At 66.5% G+C, this 18963-nt stretch overlaps 1 protein-coding gene across 2 annotated transcripts; it reads right to left on the minus strand.

Annotated features, from left to right (window-relative positions):
* Window positions 1-431: 431 nt before the first annotated feature.
* Window positions 432-18757, minus strand: CDC42BPG (CDC42 binding protein kinase gamma). Of its 2 annotated transcripts, none has more exons than XM_055143251.1 (37): window positions 18282-18757; window positions 16113-16204; window positions 15939-16022; window positions 15494-15589; window positions 15174-15322; window positions 14800-14893; window positions 14447-14647; window positions 14104-14352; window positions 13676-13755; window positions 12964-13040; window positions 12776-12856; window positions 12479-12558; window positions 12215-12394; window positions 11874-11966; window positions 11680-11801; window positions 11536-11608; window positions 11144-11250; window positions 10940-11054; window positions 10568-10716; window positions 10392-10480; window positions 10231-10283; window positions 10049-10144; window positions 9902-9961; window positions 9664-9769; window positions 9387-9520; window positions 9137-9276; window positions 8972-9053; window positions 8457-8673; window positions 7640-7702; window positions 6955-7554; window positions 5026-5123; window positions 4856-4940; window positions 4624-4744; window positions 4346-4463; window positions 4020-4143; window positions 3828-3913; window positions 432-2307 (listed from the first exon to the last, which is right to left on the minus strand). In XM_055143251.1, exons 1-37 carry the CDS (start codon window positions 18439-18441, stop codon window positions 2251-2253), a joined length of 4611 nt encoding a protein of 1536 aa, XP_054999226.1. In that variant the 5' UTR covers window positions 18442-18757; the 3' UTR covers window positions 432-2250. The 2 variants fall into 2 exon arrangements, with proteins under 2 accessions (XP_054999226.1, XP_004618571.2); XM_004618514.2 differs by having other exon boundaries at window positions 12479-12570; window positions 18282-18756.
* Window positions 18758-18963: the final 206 nt, after the last annotated feature.

Raw genomic sequence — 18963 nt, forward strand, 5'->3', positions numbered from 1 at the left:
TTCAGCTCCTCAGTATGGGGGCAAGAGTGAGGGGCGGGGGTAGGTGGGAGAACTGGACCATGGCAGAAGGCCCAAAGAATGGAGCAGAGCCCGAGACCACCTGACTTGCTGACATTTGGTCACAAGTTCAAATCCCTGGCATCCTACATGAGCCCGCCCTGGCAGCTGCTGTCTGCAATTCCTGGTGCCGTGATTGATTATAAGCGTCATAAAAAAGGATGTGAGGGGCTGGAGTGATAGCATAGCGGGTAGGGCGTTTGCCTTGCACGCGGTGGACCCAGGTTCGATTCCCAGCATCCCATATGGTCCCCTGAGCACCGCCAGGAGTAATTCCTGAGTGCAGAGCCAGGAGTAACCCCTGTGCATCGCCAGGTGTGACCCAAAAAGCAAAAAAAAAAAAAAAAAGAAAAAAAAAGAATAATAATGGAGAAGTGTCTTGTTCGTGGGAAGAGGGAACTGAGAGGCACGCTCTGATCAGACGGGGACGGCGGTGTACCAGTCACTTGCGTTCACTCCGAGCGTCTGCAAGGGGGCTGTGGCTGCCGTTTGCAGCTCGCAGGCAGGCCAGTGGGGAGCGGGAAGCCTGGGCGCTCCCGCAGGGGGAGGGCAGGGCTGTGGCCTGGGCAGAGGGTTAGGGACTGTGAGAGGTGGGTGAAGAAGTGTGTAAAGGAACCGCTCTTGGGTGAAGGTGGGACTAGTCGGGAGGGGCAGCGTTGGCAATGGAACTGCAGGGGCCTAAGGCCCAAGGTGAAGGGATGCAGGTTACAATCCTGGGAGGCTCTCAGGAGGAGGGGGTTCAGGGCACAGAAGGCAGGAAGACAAAGGGTACAAAGGGCTCTGAAGCCCTTTGGGGAGGATGCCAGCTTAGTCCTCACACTGGCTCTGCACTCAGGGATCACTTCTGGCAGGGCTTGGGGGACCCTAGAGGGTGCTGGGGATCAAAATGGGGTAGGCCACGTGCAAGGCAAACACCCTCCCTACCCATGATCTACCCCTTCAGCTTCTTCAGTTTTGTTTTCAATGCCAGATTTTTTAATTTTTTTAAATTTTTGGGTCACATTGGCAATGCACAGGGTTGCTCCTGGCAGTGCATGGGGGGACCATATGGTATCCTGGGGATCGAACCCGGGTTGGCAGTGTGCAAGGTACACAGCTTTCCCGTTGTACTATCACTCCAGTCTCAGAGAATATTTTTTATTTTGGACACAGTTATAGCCAGATGTGTGTTTCATCCTGATCCCCCCTGAACCCCGGGAGGAGAGAGGCAGGCAGGGAGGAGGATGGCTTCGAAAGTTCTTTATTGTTTCCATACTGCCTCATGGAGTCAGGCCTGATCCCAGCTGGGAACAGAGTGTCTGAGAGGATAAATACTTTTTTTTTTGCCCCCCAGTTATCAGTAGGGGAAGTTTAATAAAAATAGCAATATAATAACAATAACAATATGATCAATAATAAAATGCCCCTAAGGCTCCCTAATACACAGTTGGCTGAAGCTTGGAAAGGACCGCCCATTTCTGGGAAGGCCAGATATGCCCGCAGACCATCAAGGATGCCCGTCTCCCCACAGGCAGCCCTTATAAATACCCTCCCATGCCCTTGCGTCCCGCCCTGTCCTCTGGGCGGATGGCAAACAGTCATAAGCCCCGATCTCCCACCCCACCAGCCGCTCCTCTCCTGTTCCCCGTCTTCTCTCCTCTTCTTCAAGGTCCCCCCATGTTCCTTTCTCCTTCCTCTTCCTCCTCCTTCTCCACCTCGTCCTTCTCCTTCGACTTCCGCCTCCTCCCATCACTCTCCCTTCCCTCTCCTTCTCTCTCCCTCCTGACTCACTTTCCCTTCCCTCTTTTCCTCTCCAGCTCTCTCCTCTCTGGGCTCGGAGCGTGGCTTCTCCCTGGCCCTGAGCAGACAGGGATGTGCCCTAATGTGGCGTCAAACATGGCTCGACAGTCCTCAGTCAGGACCCCCGGTTGCCCCGGGAACCCCATCTTTGTCCACCCTGACTCTTAGAGGCCTTCTGATACTTGGCACTGGACAGCGGGCCCCGCTCGGGTACCCGGGCCAAATGGGGGCGTATTCTGTCCCCAGCAGCGGTCATAGGTGGGGGCTGAGCAGAGGGGAAGGAGCCAGCCCCGAGTCCTGGGGCCCCAGCCCGTCTCCCTGTCTCTCGTCCGGACCCGCCGGATTCCGGCCTCCTTCACGCTCTCTGCTCTTTCCGCGCTCTGTTCAGGATTGGGGTGGACCCTGCAGCGCAGATCAAGGGGAGCTCTCGGATTCGGGGGCCGGGGGGAGGCTCCGGGGCCGTTCGGAGACCTGGAGGAAGGGGAAGAAGTGAGGGCTGGGGGGTGTTCCGCGCCCTCCTCCGTAGCAGCATAGTGACAGAAGAACCTGGGGCGCCGACATGACCCCGGAGTCCACATCTGAGCCCCGTCCACCCCCACTCCCTCCCCTGCAATCATCAAACGTGCTGTACTCGGTAGCACAGTGGAGAGGGCGTTTGCCTTGCACACAGCCAACCTGGGTTCAATCCCTGAGGATCTAAGATCTCCTGAGCACTGCCAGGAGTCATTCCTGAGTGCTGAGCCAGGAGGAAGCCTCAGCATCGCCAGGTGTGACCCGAAAAGCCAAAACAAAAAACAAAAACCAAAAAATAAAACCATGCTATACTCAAGAAAAAAAAAAACCAGAGTCCAGTGGCCAGACGCCCCATGAAAGCAGGAGCCGTGAGGACGGGGCTGGAGCGAGTAGTGTGCCCAAGGGGGCAGCGGCAAAGCAGTGAGCAGCTGCCCGGGCAATGAGGGCAGCCTGGGCGCACCGCTGGAGGGAAGGGGGAACGGCACCCTGTGTGGGGGTCAGCAGGGCAAAAGGCTAAGGTGAAAAAAAGTAAAGCAAGTCCCAAGGCTCTGGGGGCCGGACGGGCTGAGAGCAGGGGTGGTGGCTGACACCGTGGCACCTCCCAGCAGCGATTTCTGAGCCCCTCATGCAAGGGGCTGCATCCTCCTGTCCCCCACATCTCTCTCAGGGGCTCTGCTGAGGATCCCAAGTAGGGGGCTGCAGAGAATTCAATGCATACTCAGAGTACGCATGCTCCACACCGCATGGTCCTCAAAATGACCCCTGGGCACCCCAGAGTGTGCCCCAGCCGCCGTATAAAAGCAGCCCAGAATTCCTCCTCTGTGATATGTGCGGCTGGCATTACCCCCGACAGGAGTCCTAGTCACAGGCTCTTTTTTTTTTTCTTTTTGGGTCACACCTGGTGATGCACAGGGGTTACTCCTGGCTCTGCACTCAGGAACCACCCCTGGCGGTGCTCAGGGGACCATATGGGATGCTGGGAATCGAACCCGGGTCGGCTGCGTGCAAGGCAAATGCCCTCCCTGCTGTGCTATTGCTCCAGCCCCAACAGGCTCATCTTTTTTTTTTTTTTCTCACACCCTGCGGTGCTCAGGGGTTACTCCTGGTTCTGCACTTAGGAATCACTCCTGGCGGTGCTGGATGTGTGTGTGTGTGGTGGGGGGAGGCGGGGAAACCATATGGAATGCCAGGGATGGAACCCGGGCCAGCAGAGGGCAATCCACTAAACTATCTCTCTGGCCTGCAAGCTCAGCTTAAAGATGGGACCAGCACAGGGAGGGGGGGTGTCCGCCCAGGGACCCTCCAAATCTGAGCGGCCCCACAAGGTTCCCACCTCCAGGCCCCGCTGGGCGCAGCTGCTAAGGTAAGAGTTTCTGTCCCTCATGCTCCCGGGCAGAAACTTGGCTTGGCCAGGGTTCGGCCCTAGGTGGCAGCATGGCAGAGTCCCAGGACAGCGAGGGGATGGCCCCAGAGCTCACCTGCACCAGCGACACTGCAGGGCTCAGAGACGCCTGGGGGCAGGACACAGACTCGCTGGACAGAGACGTCCAAGGCTTCCGTTTCACTGTGCCAGGAGTAGGATAAGAGGGTCAACACGCAAGGTGAGATCTGGGGGAGCCAGAGCTGGTCGGGGCTTCGCTGGGGGTTGGGGGGTGTGGGCTGGTCCTTACTCGAGTCGGCAACGGCGCTGAGCATTTCACTGCCCATGGAAGCTGGGCGCCGCGGGGCTTCCGAGTAGCTATGGGGTCGCTGGGAGCCTGAGCTGCGGCCACCTCGGCCCTTCTCTTCAGGAGCCTGTTGGGGTGACAACGCGAAGGAGCTGGTCAGGCACGACTGACCAGGGAAAGGAAAAGGCAAGGCGACCCCCAGCCCAGGTGGGCGAGGCACGGTCCAGGCTTACAGGTGACCTGAGGCCTGATTGGTTGGAGAGCACCTGCGGACCGGTGATTGGCCCAGCCTCACAGAGGGAGCTCGTGATTGGCTCCCGAGCACTCACCGAACTCAGATTCCTGGCGGAGGACCTCCCATCATTAGGGCCCACATGCACCAGGTGGTTAAAGTTGGTGGGCGCTGAGATGAGCTTAGAGCGAACAAATGGGTCCTTCAACATCTCCCTGTGGGGCGGAGGGGGTGGAGCAGTGGGGATACTTCAGGGGCCTCTCCTCTCCCGGGACCGGTCTGTCCGGAGGCGGGGTTAGCTTTAGCCCCGCCCGGACATAGCCCCACCCCCACGCGCAGGCCCCGCCCTGCAGCAGCCGTGACCCGCAGGCACACCTGCGCTGCTGCTGCCGCTGCTCCTCAGACACGCGGAAGGAGAAGCGGCGCTTGCTCTTGGTGCGGAACAGCTGGCGCCGGCTGTTGTCCGTGAGCTCGGGGATGTCGAACTCGTCCTTCTCTGGGGGGGAAGCAGAGAGCTGGGCGCTGCTCCCAAGCCCCCAGGGGGACCCCGTCACCCATCCCCTCCCGGCCGTGTTGCCCCCGTCGACCCGCTCCCACACCCCCTCACCTGCCAGCTGGTTCCTGAGGTAGGTCAGGCGGACCTTCTCGGTGCCGTAGAGGAACAGGGAGCCCTCTGGGTTCAGGGGTCGCACCTGAGGCAGCGGCCACGGAGGTCACGCCCGGCTTGAGCCCCGCGCGCCCACCCAGGGCCGGCGCCCGCCCGGGGACCCCCCTCACCTTCTTGAGGGGCACGGTCTGCACCCATTCTGCGCGCCTCACGTCGAACACGTCGATGGCGTTCTCACTGAACACTGTCAGGTAGGGGACCGCGTAGCCTGCAGGACGAGGCCACCCCTTCCGGTCACCACGGCAACGCCCCGTGCCCCGCCAACACGGGCACCTCCCCAGCCCTTGGACCCTGGGGGCCGCCCCACCCGAGGTCACGCGAGCTCAGAGATAACCGTCCTGAAGGGCTCACGGACCGGGCCGTGCCGGGCATAGTTCTAACCACTCGGCATACTTCCCTCAGGCAGTCTGGGGACACACACACACACACACACACACACACACACACACGCTCACACACACACACTCACACACACTCTCACACACACTCTCACACACCTCCCCCGCCCCAGAGAAGCTGGTGCTGCAGACCCAGCCCATCTCCTTCCCAGTCTGCACACTTGGTTGTGTTTTTGTTTTTGTTTTTTTTTGCTTTTTGGGTCACACCCGGCCATGCACAGGGGTTACTCCTGGCTCATGCACTCAGGAATTACCCCTGGCGGTGCTCAGGGGACCATATGGGATGCTGGGAATTGAACCCGGGTCGGCCGCGTGCAAGGCAAACACCCTCCCCGCTGTGCTATCGCTCCAGCCCCTTGGTTGTGTTTCTGAGCCGGCCCTGGTGGTGCTGAGGGCGCTGTGCCGTACTAGGGATGGAACCCGGGGCCTCCCCGCTAAGCGATCGCCCCACATCTCCTCCCTCTCCTGCACCAGTTTCCCCTGAACACGCCAGTCTCCCCCACTGGTCCATGTGTCTGTTCATTCATTCATTCATTCATTCATTCATTCATTCCTTTAGAGGTCCAGTGTGTGCTGCCCGGGCTGGGGACTAGCTGTGAGGGAGGCACTGGTGCGGGTCCATTCTGCAGGCTGCAGGTCACCAGGGGGCGGGGCGGGCAGAGGTGGGGGAGCGGGGGACAAGTGACAGGCAGTCCAGGGCTGGCATCAGGAAAACAGTATAGACACGCAAGGCCTGAGGGCAGACACACCTGAGCACCCATCCAGGGTAGTTTTGTTGTTGTGCAAACAGTGGAGTCTATAATTACACAGAACCAGACCGGACGGGACCGCCTACCACACACCGGAACTCGGAGACATGGGGCAGAGGCGACCACCATGCCCATATGCAGGACACAGTTAGCCGAAACAGGCGCAGTGATGCCAGACCATACTGCCAACCAACCACAGCACGGGCTGGGCCGCACCCTGTAGTGTGCAGGGCTGACTCCTGGCTCTGTGCTCAGGGATCACTCCTGCTGGGAGTGCCGGGACTGAACTGGGTTGGCTGTGTGCAAGGCAAGTGCCTTAACCCCTGGACTCTCTCTGGCTCTGGTTCATTTTGCTGGTTTGGATTTCGAGCCACCGTGGTGCTGGCGAGTGAACCCAGGCGTCCCTACACGCAAAAACCTGTGCTCAGCTCGGCGAGCCCCTCCCCACCCCTGCCAGGCCCAGGATGTAAGCCGACTCGGTGAGGAGTTTGCCAGGTACAAAAAGAAGAGGAGAAGAAGTGGCATAGAAGGGCATAGCATAGGGCACAGGAGGACAAGAGCCAAGAGCAAGCCCTGAGGGGCCGGAGCGACAGCAGAATGGGCAGGGCTCTTGCCAGGGTTGATCCCTGGCACCAGATACTGTTCCCCAAGCGCTGCCAGGAGTGATCTCTGAGCACAGAGCCAGGACTGAGCCCTGAGCACCGCTGGGTGTGGCCCCAAAACAAAACAAACAAAGAAGCTCAAGCCCTGGCAGGGGAAACTCAGGCTGGGAGGACACAAGGGCCTTTAAAGCCACTTTCAGGAGTTTGGGGAAGACCGAATTTTCCTCTGACATGTGGAACAACCTGCTGGTATCTAACCACCCCCAAACTTCCCCCAGAGCAGGTCTTACCCCAGCCCGTGGGTGCTGCCGGCCATGGCAGTTCATGGGCTCGAGACTTGCGGCCAGCGCTGTCCACGTAGACCCCGGCAGTGGTGAAAAGCAGCAGAAACTCGCTCAGGCTCAGCTCCACAGCGCCCAGCGCCTCGCCCAGGCCCCCGCGGGACGGTGGCAGCTCCTCGGGCACTAGCCCGGCTCCCAGAGCGATGGGCGCGGCCTCATTGAGCAGCGGGTAGAGGGTGAAGGTGCCAGCCGCGCCCACGCACAGCCGATCTCCCAGCAGCCCCAGGCTCTGCACGGGCGCTGGTGCCTGCAGCTCGCGGATGCGGCGCTGCCAGGGCCCCGGGCCCGGGCCCAGCTGGTAGCACAGCACCTGGCGCTTGACGGCCACGCAGAGCACGGGGGTGCGGGCCTGCAGGATGCGCCCGGCCGCCAGCGCCTGGCAGCCCCGCGACTCCGGGATCTTGAATCCTGCTGCGTCTGCGCTCTCCAGCTCCGTCAGGGCAAAGAGGCGGACGCTGGGGCCGCGGCCACAAAGCACTGCCAGCAGGCCCGCCGTGGGGCTCACGGCCAGACGCTGCACCCGCCGGCACTCTCCCACCTGGAAGATGTCTGTGGGATCACAGCAGGGGGTGAGGAGGAGACGCCGCAGCACTGGCCCCCGGGGCACCCCTGCCCGGGCCAGGCCGGCACCTACCATTGCTGCGCAGATGGACGACAAAGAGCCCCTCCTCGGTGCCCAGGGCGAGTCGGTCCTGGTCTGGGGGGACAGGGGGACGAGGTCAGAGGCCGGGTGGCAGCCCCCACCCATGCTACACGTCACCTTCTCCTGCAGACCTGGGAACAGTGACCAGTGTCCCTGCGACTCTGGACCCCTGTCTCCTTCTGGCTCTAGCAGGGCAGGGCTAGGGGGCAGGAGAGAGGGCGACCAACCACCCCAGCTGGGAGATGCCCCCTCTCGGGCCTCAGTTTCCCTGGATGGAGAGTGGGGACAATGGGATGTGTTCCTCAGAGCTGCTCAGGCGGCACAGGAAGCGGGCACACGTGGGCAGAGCCCCTCACCTTGCTTGACCTGGGGGCCCGGCCCCCCCCTGCAGTGTCCCTTGAGGCTCTCGTCCTGTGGGCTCGCCCAGAGGGGCCCCCACTGGCCAGGGCAGAGGCTGCCTCAGGCACCCACTGCCCTCTCTAGCCTCCCAGTTGAACTGGCAGCCCTGTAGGAGCCAGAGTTGGGGTCCCCGGTTACCCCACAGCTGAGGCACAGAGTCACTCCTGGTGACAGCCGGGGCCTGCTCAGGTCCAGCAGTGCTGGAACAGAACCCGGGGCCCCCACATGCCAGCCATGTGCTCCAGCCCCTGGCATGGTCCTGCCGCCCAGAAAGCCACTCTCGTCACTCCCAAGGCCTCTGGGGACAAGCTGAAGCCTGGAAATGGCTCGTGGGACCCAGGCCTCCCGCGCCTGGACCCCCGAGGAGAGCGGGGACAGCAAGGGGTGGCGAGCCCGCGCTGTGGCTCACCGAGCACGGCGGCGCAGAGTGTCTGTGCCAGCAGCGGGAGCCCATTGTCGTAGGCCTCCTTGAGCGCGTACACGGGCCAGGGCCGTGGCCGCGCATCCTGCAGCAGCCGCCGCAGCTCGCCCAGCACCTGCAGCCAGCGCTCCCGCTCCTGCGTGCTCTCGGCCAGCAGCAGCACCACGCACGCGGCCGGCGGCACCGTCAGCTGCGAGGCTGCCACCTGCGGGCAGGATCCAGGCCAGTGGATGCCGGGGAGGGGGCCAGACAAGCACCCGAAGGCCCCCGAGGCTTGTCGGGGGCCCCTCCCCCAGGCCCCAGGGTGCCCCCCAAAGCAGAGACATTCCAGCCAGGAGGAGTGGGGTGACCGGGAGGAAGCGGGGAGCGGGAGTTCTGAGCAGAGGGAGCGAAACCCAGCAGGCAGGATCAGAGAGTGACCGGGGGGCGGTCACTCAGAGCAGCGGGGTGCTCACAGGGGCGCAGGAGGAGCCAAGGGCCAGCGCTCCCCGCCCCACACGTACCCTGAAGATGCGCGGCACGTCCTTGGTCTGGGCGTGGATGACGTCCGAGGCCAGGACAGGGGTGGCTGAGAACTGAGGGTCTCTGTGAGGACCCCAGAGCGGGTCAGAGCCGCTGGCCTCTGGCCACCTCCCTGCTTCTGGCGCCTGCCCCGGCCCGGCACCCACCTCAGGTCCAGAGCCTGCAGAAGGGCGCCGCTGGCCGGGCTGAGCCGCGAGTCGGGGGCATCGAACAGCAGCAGGCGTGAGTCGCTGAGGGTGGCGAACACCCGCTGCCAGCCCCGCCGCACCCCTGAGGGCCGGGGCACCTGCAAGGAGCGCCGTGACGGCTAGCCTCCCGGCGGCCCCCCCCCTGACCTCTCCATGGTGTGTACCACCCCAGCCTGACACTTGGCCAGCCCTGCTGCCCCCAACTCACCGACAGGAAGCCCTCGTAGGCTGTGCCCGTGCCCGTCTCAGGGTGCACTCCCAGGCCCGTGCGGAGGAGGTCGGGGGCCACGGGGCAGGGGGGTGCCTGGGAGGCACAAGCCCAGTGACAGAAGTAGCCGCAGACTGCAAGGAAAGGGGGGACAGGGGGGTGGCGTGTGGCTGGTGGGGGCCGCGCTGGCTCCAGTGTCACCAGCAGCTGGGGTGAGACCAGAGAATCTGGATCATGGTGGGGGACATGGGGCCGGCGGGGGGGGCGGGGCGCTCACCGTCACAGCCCAGGCCCTGGCGGGCCAGGCCCAGCATCAGCGACGTGCAGCGCAGGCACTTGGTAGGGGCGGGGAAGCTCCGGGCGCGCAGCGTGTGAGAGCCGGGCTGGGGGGCAGCAAGTCACGGCCCTGACGCCTGGCCACCCTCCCCCACCAAGCCACCCCAGGGGTCAGGCAGGGAGGGTGACCCCTCAAAAGTCCCCTCCTCCACCCTGTACCCCCCCCCCCCGGAGCTCACCTTGGCGGGGAGACTGTCTGTGGGGGTGGTGGCCGAGGCCGGCGCTCTGGGCAACATAGCCTGAGGGATCAGGGGTAAGCAAAGGGGTGAGGCGGGCCCTGGCAGAGGGGAGCCGGCCCCCCACCGCGGACGCCCTTCTGTCCTCACCCCCAATCGCAGGCTGCGGCGGCCCTCGGGCCTCAGCTCTGGCTCCAGCCCCTTCGGGGACTCTGCTGAGACGCCGGGGTCCTTGGAGGTGTCTTTCTGCAGAGGGCCAGGGCGAAATCCAGGACCTCAGGCTCCTTTCCGGGACGGGCACCCCCACAGCCAGCCCCGCGCTGGGGTCTCACCTCCGAGTTCCGGAAGGTCAGGAAGGGGATCAGGGCGTTGAAGGGTCTCGAGTCTGCGGAGAGAGGGTGGGGTCACTGCTGCTCCTTCTGGGGAGCCCGGGCACTGCCACCTGGGCCCGGGGTAGGGCTGGCTCTGGGACGGGTGTGCCCACGCTGCTCACCGCCAGCCCCGCGGGCCCGCAGCTCCTCCCGCAGCGCTGCCAGTTCCTGCTGCAGCCCCTGGTTCCGCTTCTCGGCCTCCTGCAAACGGCTGTGGCGGGCCAGGTGGTCAGGGCTCGCCCGGCCTCGCCGGGGTCAGAGGGTCCCTCTGCAGCCCCCCGTCGGCCTCGGCCCTCACCTCTCGCTCTGCAGCTGCGCCTCCTGCGCCCGCGTCAGCCGCTCCTGCAGCGCCTGCTTGGCGCGGATCTCGGCCTCCAGGGCCGACTGCAGCTCCAGCCGGGCGGAGGCCTCCATCTTCTGCAGCCGCCGGGCCTTCCACTGGTGGTCCTGGGGGCCAGTGCACCGCGTCAGGCCCCGTGCTCCGGAGCACATGGCTTCTCGTGGCCCTGGCGCCTCCCCGCGCCCAGGGAGACAGCCCCAAGGGTGGAGCATGGTGGTGGCCCACGGTCTGAGCACAACCTGGAGCGGCTCGAACACCCAAGGCCTCGGCCCTGCTGCCAGCTGGAGCTCGGGGTCCCGCCACCCCCTCCACCTGGGGCGCGGGGCTCACCAGCGGCCGCGAAGGGAGCGTCTGGGTGCCCACGTTGCGCAGGGACTCGAGCTCCTCGGCCATCTTGGTGGCCAAGGCCTGCAGGTAGCCCCTGGACACCTTTTCGTCATTCACCCTGATGGGAAGGGGCAAGGGTTAACGGGCCGGGCCGCTTGCCCCCCCCCGCCCCCCCCCCCCCCGCCCAGCCGCGCCCACCCCACCCACCAGCTGAGGATGTCGGCGATCTGGGCTTCCCAGTTGCTCTCCGTCTCCTGCCGCTCGCCCTCCAGCCGCTGTTTGCTCTGCTGCTCCCGCTCCAGCTCTTCTACCAGCTGGGGGCCGGAAGGACATGGGGCTCCCAAGGGTCCGGCAGCCTGGGGACACCCCTGCTTGCCCACCAGCCACAGGCACTGCCGGGTGGACACAGCCTGCCCCAGGCACCCCGAGCTGTCGGCCTCTCCCCTCCGTCCCTGTCCCGCCATCTCTGTGCCTCTCCCCTCTGTCCCACCACCTGTCCCCGCTGTCTCCCCTCCCCCGCTGTCCCACCGTCTGTCCCCCCCCACCCGTCCCACTGCCGTCCAGTCCGTTTGCCTCTTGCCCCCACCTGCCCGGCTCACCCGTTCTTGCTCCCTGCTCAGCCTCCGGTTCTCCTCCTGCAGCCGACACAGGGCCTCCTCCTTGCCCTGGGACCTGGGGAGCAGAGGGTGACTGCCTGGTCCCAGCCTGGCTCCCCCTGCCCGGCCTCCAGGGACCCTGCTCACCCCTGGCCGCGGGCCTCTTCCAGCTGCGTCTGCAGGGTGGCCAGCTCCCGCCTGAGCTGGGCTTCCTGGGGGCCACCCGGGGCGGCCCCTGTGCCATTGGTCTCTGCGGCTGTGTGCACGGTCTGGAGGACACGGCGCGCAGGGTCAGGGGCCTGGCCCGGAGGGACATGTCCCGGGCGGGGAGGAAACCTCACCTTGGCTGGCGTGCGCTCCTTCTCGGGGCTTCGCTCCTTCTGGGTCTGCAGCTGCGAAACCTCCCGACTCAGCGTGGCCACCTGTGCCTGCAGCTGTGATGGACAGGTCTCCAGTGCGGGGCTGTGCCCTCTGCCCGAGCCTGCACCCCGCCCGAGTCTTACCGCTGAGCCTGCCCCCCCCACCTGCTGCAGACTCGGGTGGGGGGCATGACCCTCTGCCCACCCCACCGTCCCCAGTGTCCGTGCCTCAGGAAGGAGAATACGCAGTCCCCCCAGGCAAGAGCCCTGGCTTCCGGCCGGCCACCTGCCACCAGCCCCCAGCCCCTCCCCCCAGGGCTCACCTCCCTCCGGGCCCCCTGGGCTTCGTCCAGCTGCGAGCTCAGGGCCTGTGCGCGGCTGGTCGCGGCCTCCTCGCGCTCCTGCGCCTCGCGCAGCCCCCGGAGCAGCTCCTCCTGCCGGCCGAGAGCGCCGCGGAGCTCCTGCGCCTGCGCCCGCAGCTGGGCCTGGGCCTCAGCCAGCTCCTGAGGGACGGGACACCGAGGGCTCAGGGCCTCCTGGACCCGCGACAGCGTGCCCAGACACTCAGCCCGCTCCCCCCGGCTCACCTGCCGCAGGTGCTCGTGGCGGCCCTCGCCTGGGCTGCCCATGGGGGGCCGCTCGCTCTGTGGCCCGGGGGTCTTGCCGTCTGTCAGCGTTTCTGCCAAGAATCACCCCTGAGGCCCACACACCCTGACCCCCCCGGGCCTCAGCCGGTTCCCCCTGGTGGAGTGGGGGTGGGGAGGGTGTCCCGAACCCCCTTCTACCAGCATATTCTGGGAACAGAAGCCCCGCCCGCAGCGCCGAGCCAGGCCACGCTCGTGGACAGGGGCCCGCCTGTGCGGAGTGGGGACGGGTGGGGGTACCTGGCAGCCTGTCCCGAAGCCTCTGCACCTCCTTCCGCAGCTGCTCCAGCTCCTGGCGGTCTGAGGGGCTCTGCAGGGCCTCTGCAAGGAGGGGCGCCCCCAGCTGAAAGCTCCCCCGTGGCAGCCCGTGCCCCCCGCCGCCCCTCAGGGAACCTCCGTGCGGCCATGGCCTGGTCGCGTGGACGGACCTTGGGGCGGGTGGCCCAGCTCGGCCTTCTCGTGCTCCGGCGTCAACACGGGCTCCGAGCTGCTCCTGGGGCCCAGGCTGGGGAGAGAGGACAGGGCGAGGCGCTGGGTGGACACCCCCTCCCCCCGTCCGAGGCCACCCCGCAGGTGACCACCCAGCATGGTTTCCCCTGGCCCTTTATGAGTCCTGTGAGCCCAAATGGTTCCCCAAAGCTTCAGCCTCAGTTTCCCAAAAAGAAGTCCACGTCAGGAAGCCCTTCTCACACGAGGCTCTGTGAGGTGGGGGTCAGATGAACCCCTGGCACACTCCTCTCCGAGTCGACCCCCCAGGGTTACAAATGAGCGAACGAGGGGGCTGGAGCGATAGCACAGCGGGTAGGGCGTTTGCCTTGCACATGGCCAACCTGGGTTCAAATCCCAGCATCCCATATGGTCCTCTGAACACCGCCAGGAGTAATTCCTGAGTGCAGAGCCAGGAGTGACCCCTGTGCATTGCCGGGTGTGACCCAAAAAGAAAAACAACAACAACAACAAAAAAACAAAAACAAATGAGCGGACAGGGCACAGAGCGAGGCTGAGCAGAGGGCACAGCTCCCCGAGGTCAGCCTGGGGGGGCGTGCTCTGTGGGGGCACTCGGGGGCACTCGGAGGCAGAGCCCTGAGGGGAATGGGCCCAGCTTCAAAGGCCACCCTGGTGCGGGGGAGCTGTGCTCACCTGGCAGAGGTGTAGGTGAAGCCGACAAATGGCAGTTGGTGGCCGGAGAAGGCCCCATGGGACGGTGGTGGCAGGGTCCCCTGAGCGACGAGAAGGGAGATACAGAGTGAACGGGCCTGAGGGGGCATCCTGGGGGGCCCAGTCCCCTACCACGCTGCGTGGCTCTGAGGCTTGAGGACGCGCCTCCCAGGCATGGCTGGCTGTCCTGCCCCTTCCCCAGCTGCTAATGGGGACGCTAGGGTCAAAGGTCACCCACGGCCCAACCTGTATCAGCTCAAGTGAGCCAGAACTCCCAGGAGCCTCTGGGGTCCAGAGGCCTCATCCCAGCCCAGAAACGGCTGTGGGGACCGTGTGCGATGCGGGGGACACGGCTGGTGGGGGAGGGGGACGGGGAGGGCCCGCGGTTTTCCAGAGGGACCCGCACTCACCGGGGGGCTGACAGTGTCATCATCCACGTCAAAGTTGGAGGTGTCCATGGGCCCCTGTAGCTCGGGGATGTAGGGGGCGGTGCTGCTGGCCAGCCGCTCCCAGTCCACGCCCTCGAAGAAGGGATGCTTCCGGAAGTCGTCCAGCCCCCCTCGGCCCAGCCGCTCCTCCTGGCGGCACAGCAGCTGGCGGATGAGGTCTCGGGCGCTGGCTGGCACGTCGGGCATGTCGGGCGGGAACTGCAGGTGGTCCTGCGGGTTGGGGCCAAGCGAGCGGTGATTGGAATCCGGGATCCCCTCCTCCTCGCGGGCCCCCCCCCGGGACCCTGGAGCCCCCCCGCCAGACCTCGTGGTTCATGATCTTGCCGTAGGTCTCCACCAGGGACTCCGCGTAGAAGGGCGTCTCCCCGAAGAGCAGCTCGTAGGCACAGACCCCCAGCGACCACCAGTCACACTGGGGCCCGTAATGACCTTTGCCCTCCTCCATGGCCTGCAGGATCTCGGGGGAGATGTAGTCGGGCGTCCCCACGGCCACGGATGAATCCACCTGTGTGGGTGATGATCATGGCCCCGGGGCCCTCACCACAGCCCGGACTGGGTCTCACCCCCACTGCCCCGGGTTGGACAGCCTTTCTCCCCCTGGGGGTCTGCACCCCACAGCCCGCAGGAGCCCCCCGGGGCCCAGGGTGGGGTTCTCACCATGCCACTGTTGTTGAGGCGCAGGCAGGAGCCAAAGTCGGCCAGGCGGATGTGCCCGTTCATGTCCAGGAGGACGTTATCCGGCTTGACGTCCCTGGGGGGAGGGAGGGAGGGGGACAGCAGGGGAGGGGCTTGACCCGTGTGTGGGCTGGTGGGTGGCACCTGGCACAGGTGGGGGTGTCTGTGGTCTGTGGTCGGGCCGGGCCGGGCCGGGCCCAGAGACGATCCCGCCCCACCCCGGCCAAGTTGCCTCCCATCAGGCACGTCCCTGGGCTAAGCTCTAACCTCAGCGGCCAAGCGAGCACCCCCCACCGCCCCAAGCCCGTCCCCAGCGGGGAGCGCGGCGGCTGCTGGGCTGAGGCCACTGTCCCCACCTGTGCACGTAGCCCAGCTGGTGCAGCGAGTGGATGGCCAGCACCATCTCGGCCAGGTAGAACTGCGCCAGCTCGGGCGGCAGGCGGTCCTCGAAGCGGCTGAGCAGGGTGAGGAGGTCCCCGCCGGGGTAGTAATCCATGACCAGGTACTAGGGGCCGGGCCGGGCGGCAGTGAGGGGGGGCATCTGCCTCGACCCCCTCCCGCTGCCGGCTCCGGACTTGGGGGGGAACGCGGCCCTTCAGCGCCCCCCCACAGGACGGGGCTCTGCGCTCTCCCCTCGCACCCGGGCTCCCCCCGCCTCTGTCCTGGGCTGCCTCACCAGGTATTCCTCGTCCTGGAAGGCATAGTGCAGGGCGGTCACCCAGCGGCTGTCCCCCTTCACCAGGACATCCCGCTCCTCCCGGAAACAGGCGGTCTGCAGCAGGCACGAGAAGCAAGGAGGACGGGGGTCAGCCAGGAAAGCCCCCGACCCGCACACGGCCTGGACAACACACCTGATCGAGGAGCCCAAGTCAAGGGGGCCTGTAGGAACCCAGGGCCCTGCCTGTGGCTCTGGGCCACAGTGTTCTCGCCAGGGAAATGGGAGCAAAGCAGCTCCCTCCCAAGGAGGGCTGACTGGGAGCCAAGGAGGGAGGAGGTGGGTGGGCATGGGGGGGCGGCTGCTGCCCGGTCCACGTCCAGCCCCAACCCTGAGACCTCGCGGGCAGCCTGCCCTCACCGCCCACTGCTAGCAGCTACCGCGGTTTGCGGACCCCCAGACTGACCTCGGCCCTCTTTAGCATTTCCCACTTGTGCAGCATTTTCATGGCAAAGATCTGTCCGCTGTCTTTTTGCCGGACCACCGCCACCTGCAGCCAGAGACGCCAGGTCAGCCGGGGCTACCCTTTTACTCCCTCCGGCCACCAGCCGCCCCCTCCCCTCCCGGCCCCCACACTCACCTCCCCAAAGGCCCCTCGGCCGATGACCTTCAAGATCTCAAAGTCATCTCTCTGGAGCCGGAGCTCTCTCACCTTCGACACGAAGGGGCCAGCTGGGGGGCAGAGAGGGCACTCAGGGACCCTGCAGTGGGGGCCTGGCAACCCGCACCCTGGGGGAAAGTCGGGAGCAATTGCCGGGAGGGCCGGCCTGGGAGACGCCCCCAGGGGCGGCTGGAGCGAGGCCCCTTCAGTTCCCACCAGGGGCTGTTGGGGTGAGCCCGGACCTTAGACCCCCCCAGCCCTAGACCGTGCGCGGCCTCCGCACCTGGGGCGCTGGGCCCTGGACCGCGGCCCAGCCTGCTGCCTGACCACTCGGACGAGGGGGATACTACCGCACCCCAGCTCACGGTTCTAGCCCCCAGCAGGTCCACACTGAGGCCTGTCTTGGGGAACTGGACAGACAGCATTCCTGGTCCTCGGAGACCTCCCTGCCGGCGGGCGGCATGGGGGCAACCCTGCGGCCCAGAGGCGCCCGGCCGAGGCCAGGCCAGGCGGGGGTTCTGCAGGGCTCCCCACGTGCCCCATCACCGGGCAGGGAGACGTCTGCCCAGGTTCTCACAAGACTCCAGAAACGGAGCCAAGGGTGTGGGTGCCCGCAAGCAGGTGTGGGGGGGCCCCGGCACCTCCTGCACTGGCCCCTGCTGCAGCGGGGGAGTCAGTCCCTCCAGCCCCCCTCCAGGGCCTCCCTCGGAGGACCCACGAGGCCGAACAACAGCGAACAGCTGAGTTGGGCCCCAGGGGCCATGGGACTCCCTGCCTCAGTTTCCCCTGCCAGAAGGGCCACTCCCTGGGAGCTGGGCGGGTCTGGGGGAGGGAGAGAGAGCGGCCCCACAGGTTTGTCAGGCAGAACCCCCGCAGCAGGGGCGGTGTGCACACCTCATTACCAGAATTAATCGTCTCTCGCTGCTGGGGGACAGCCGCCCCCCTCCTGGGGGAACCCAGGCCGGGCCCAGCACCAGGGAGGGGCGCAAGCCAGGGGCCCAGGGCCGGGGACCCTCAGGCCAGGCTCCCTGCTTCCCTCGCTGGCCCCCGGGGGCCCAGGGGCTCCGGGCAGCCACAGGGACAAGTTGGGGCAGCAGAGCGTGAGTCACCACAGGCGAGGAGTTACTGGGGAGATGTCAACACGGCGCACCCCACCCCCCGTGCCGGGGTCCCGCACAGGCGCCCGGGCAGGCAGGGAGGGGCGCATGTGGGCATGTGTGTGTGCGCACACGGCCACACGCGTGTGGGCGTCCCAGGGTGATGACAACACGGTCACACACACCCCTAAGGAGCAGATCCCCCCAACCGGCAGGACCCAGGGGCGGGGCCTGGGAAAGCCTGAAAATGGGGCCAACTTGTCGGCCCGTCGGGTGCTCCAGCTGCTCAGGGAGCCGGGGAAGCTGGTGGCCCCCTGGGCACACACAGACCGTCCCCCCACCCCCGTCCGCGGGGCCAGCTGGGTGTGACCAGGGAACCCTGAGGCTGGCACCGGAACCCACACTGGGTTCAGGGTCACCCCGGGCCAGCCACTCCCAGTGACTCAGAGTTAACCAGGAAGGGGCACAGACCCACCCCCAGTGAGGCCCCCCCCTCCACCCCACCTGGCCCTGGGGATCTGCCCGCAGGAAGCCTGGTTGGTGGCCTGATCCGAGGGACTGAGGTGGATCTGGAATCGCGTCCGGGCGGCTCTGTCTGGGGGCCGAAGCGCCCTATGCTGGGGGGTGGGGGTCAGGCGGAGCGGGGAGGCCTGTGTGGGTCTGCGAGTGGCAGCTGGGCTCCGTGTGTGTGTTTGCGGGGGTCAGGAGGGGTGATCTGTCAGTGAGGAATCCTCTAAGTGACTCTGGAGGCGATCTGTCTGTCTGGGGCTGTGCCCGGGTCACAGCTGTGTGTCCGCAGAGCTCTGTGCTCTGGGCACATGCCGGGGCTGCAAGCGGAGGGAGGGAATGCGTGAATCTGAGGGAAAGCTGGGTGCGGGGTCCGGGGGGCACGTGTCAGGGCCAGGACGGGGTGTCTGCTGGGAAGGGGGGCGGGCCGGTGGGTCAGCTGCACGTGGCGCGCGGCGGGCCCAGGGTCCCGGCGGTGGGCGTGTCTCGGGGCGCGCGCTCTCCCCCTTCCCTTCCCGCGGCGTCCCCCGCCTGGACCACTCACCCCAGCTCAAGAACTGCGCCACGTTGCGCTCCCGCCGCAGGGGGGCGCTGCTGAGCTCGTGGTGCAGCCCCAGCAGCAGATCCAGGAGGCCGTCGAGTCCCGGGCCGGCGCCGGCCTCGCCCCGCGCCAGCTGCTCCAGCGCGCGCAGCCGCCGCTCCATGGCTGCGGCCGCCGGAGCCCCGCGCCTGGGCTAGAGCCGGGCCTCCCGCATGCCCGCCCGTCTGTCCGTCCGTCTGTCGGCCTGCGGGACGTTCCGCCCGCCGCCACCCCCCTCCCGCCGTCCCCGCTGTCACCTTCCTCCGCGGCCGCTGCGCGCCCTCACCTGGGCGTCGCGCCCCGCCCCCCGCCCCGCCCCCCGACGGACGGGCAGGTGCGCGGCGGCCAATGGGAGAAGGGAGAGGGCGGGGGCGGGGCCAACCTCCGGCCAGGAAGTGGGGGGGCGGGCCCCGAGAAGTGAGTCCAGGGCGGGGCGGGGTGAAGGAGTGTCCCCGGGGCCCGGGAAGGCCGCCTGGGGTCCCGCGCCACGCCAGGGTCCCCCTCTTAGCGGGGCCCTCGGCGACGGGAGGAATGACCTGGGCACAGCCGCTCCCCTCGCCCCTGGGGCCGCGGCCCCGCTCCCTCCGCTCAGGGGCGAGGGGCTGGGTCGCCCGCGGCCCCGCAGCCGGATGGGAGTTGTAGTCCG

Source organism: Sorex araneus, chromosome 6 (genome assembly GCF_027595985.1).
Source record: "Sorex araneus isolate mSorAra2 chromosome 6, mSorAra2.pri, whole genome shotgun sequence".
Taxonomy (NCBI): domain Eukaryota; kingdom Metazoa; phylum Chordata; class Mammalia; order Eulipotyphla; family Soricidae; genus Sorex; species Sorex araneus.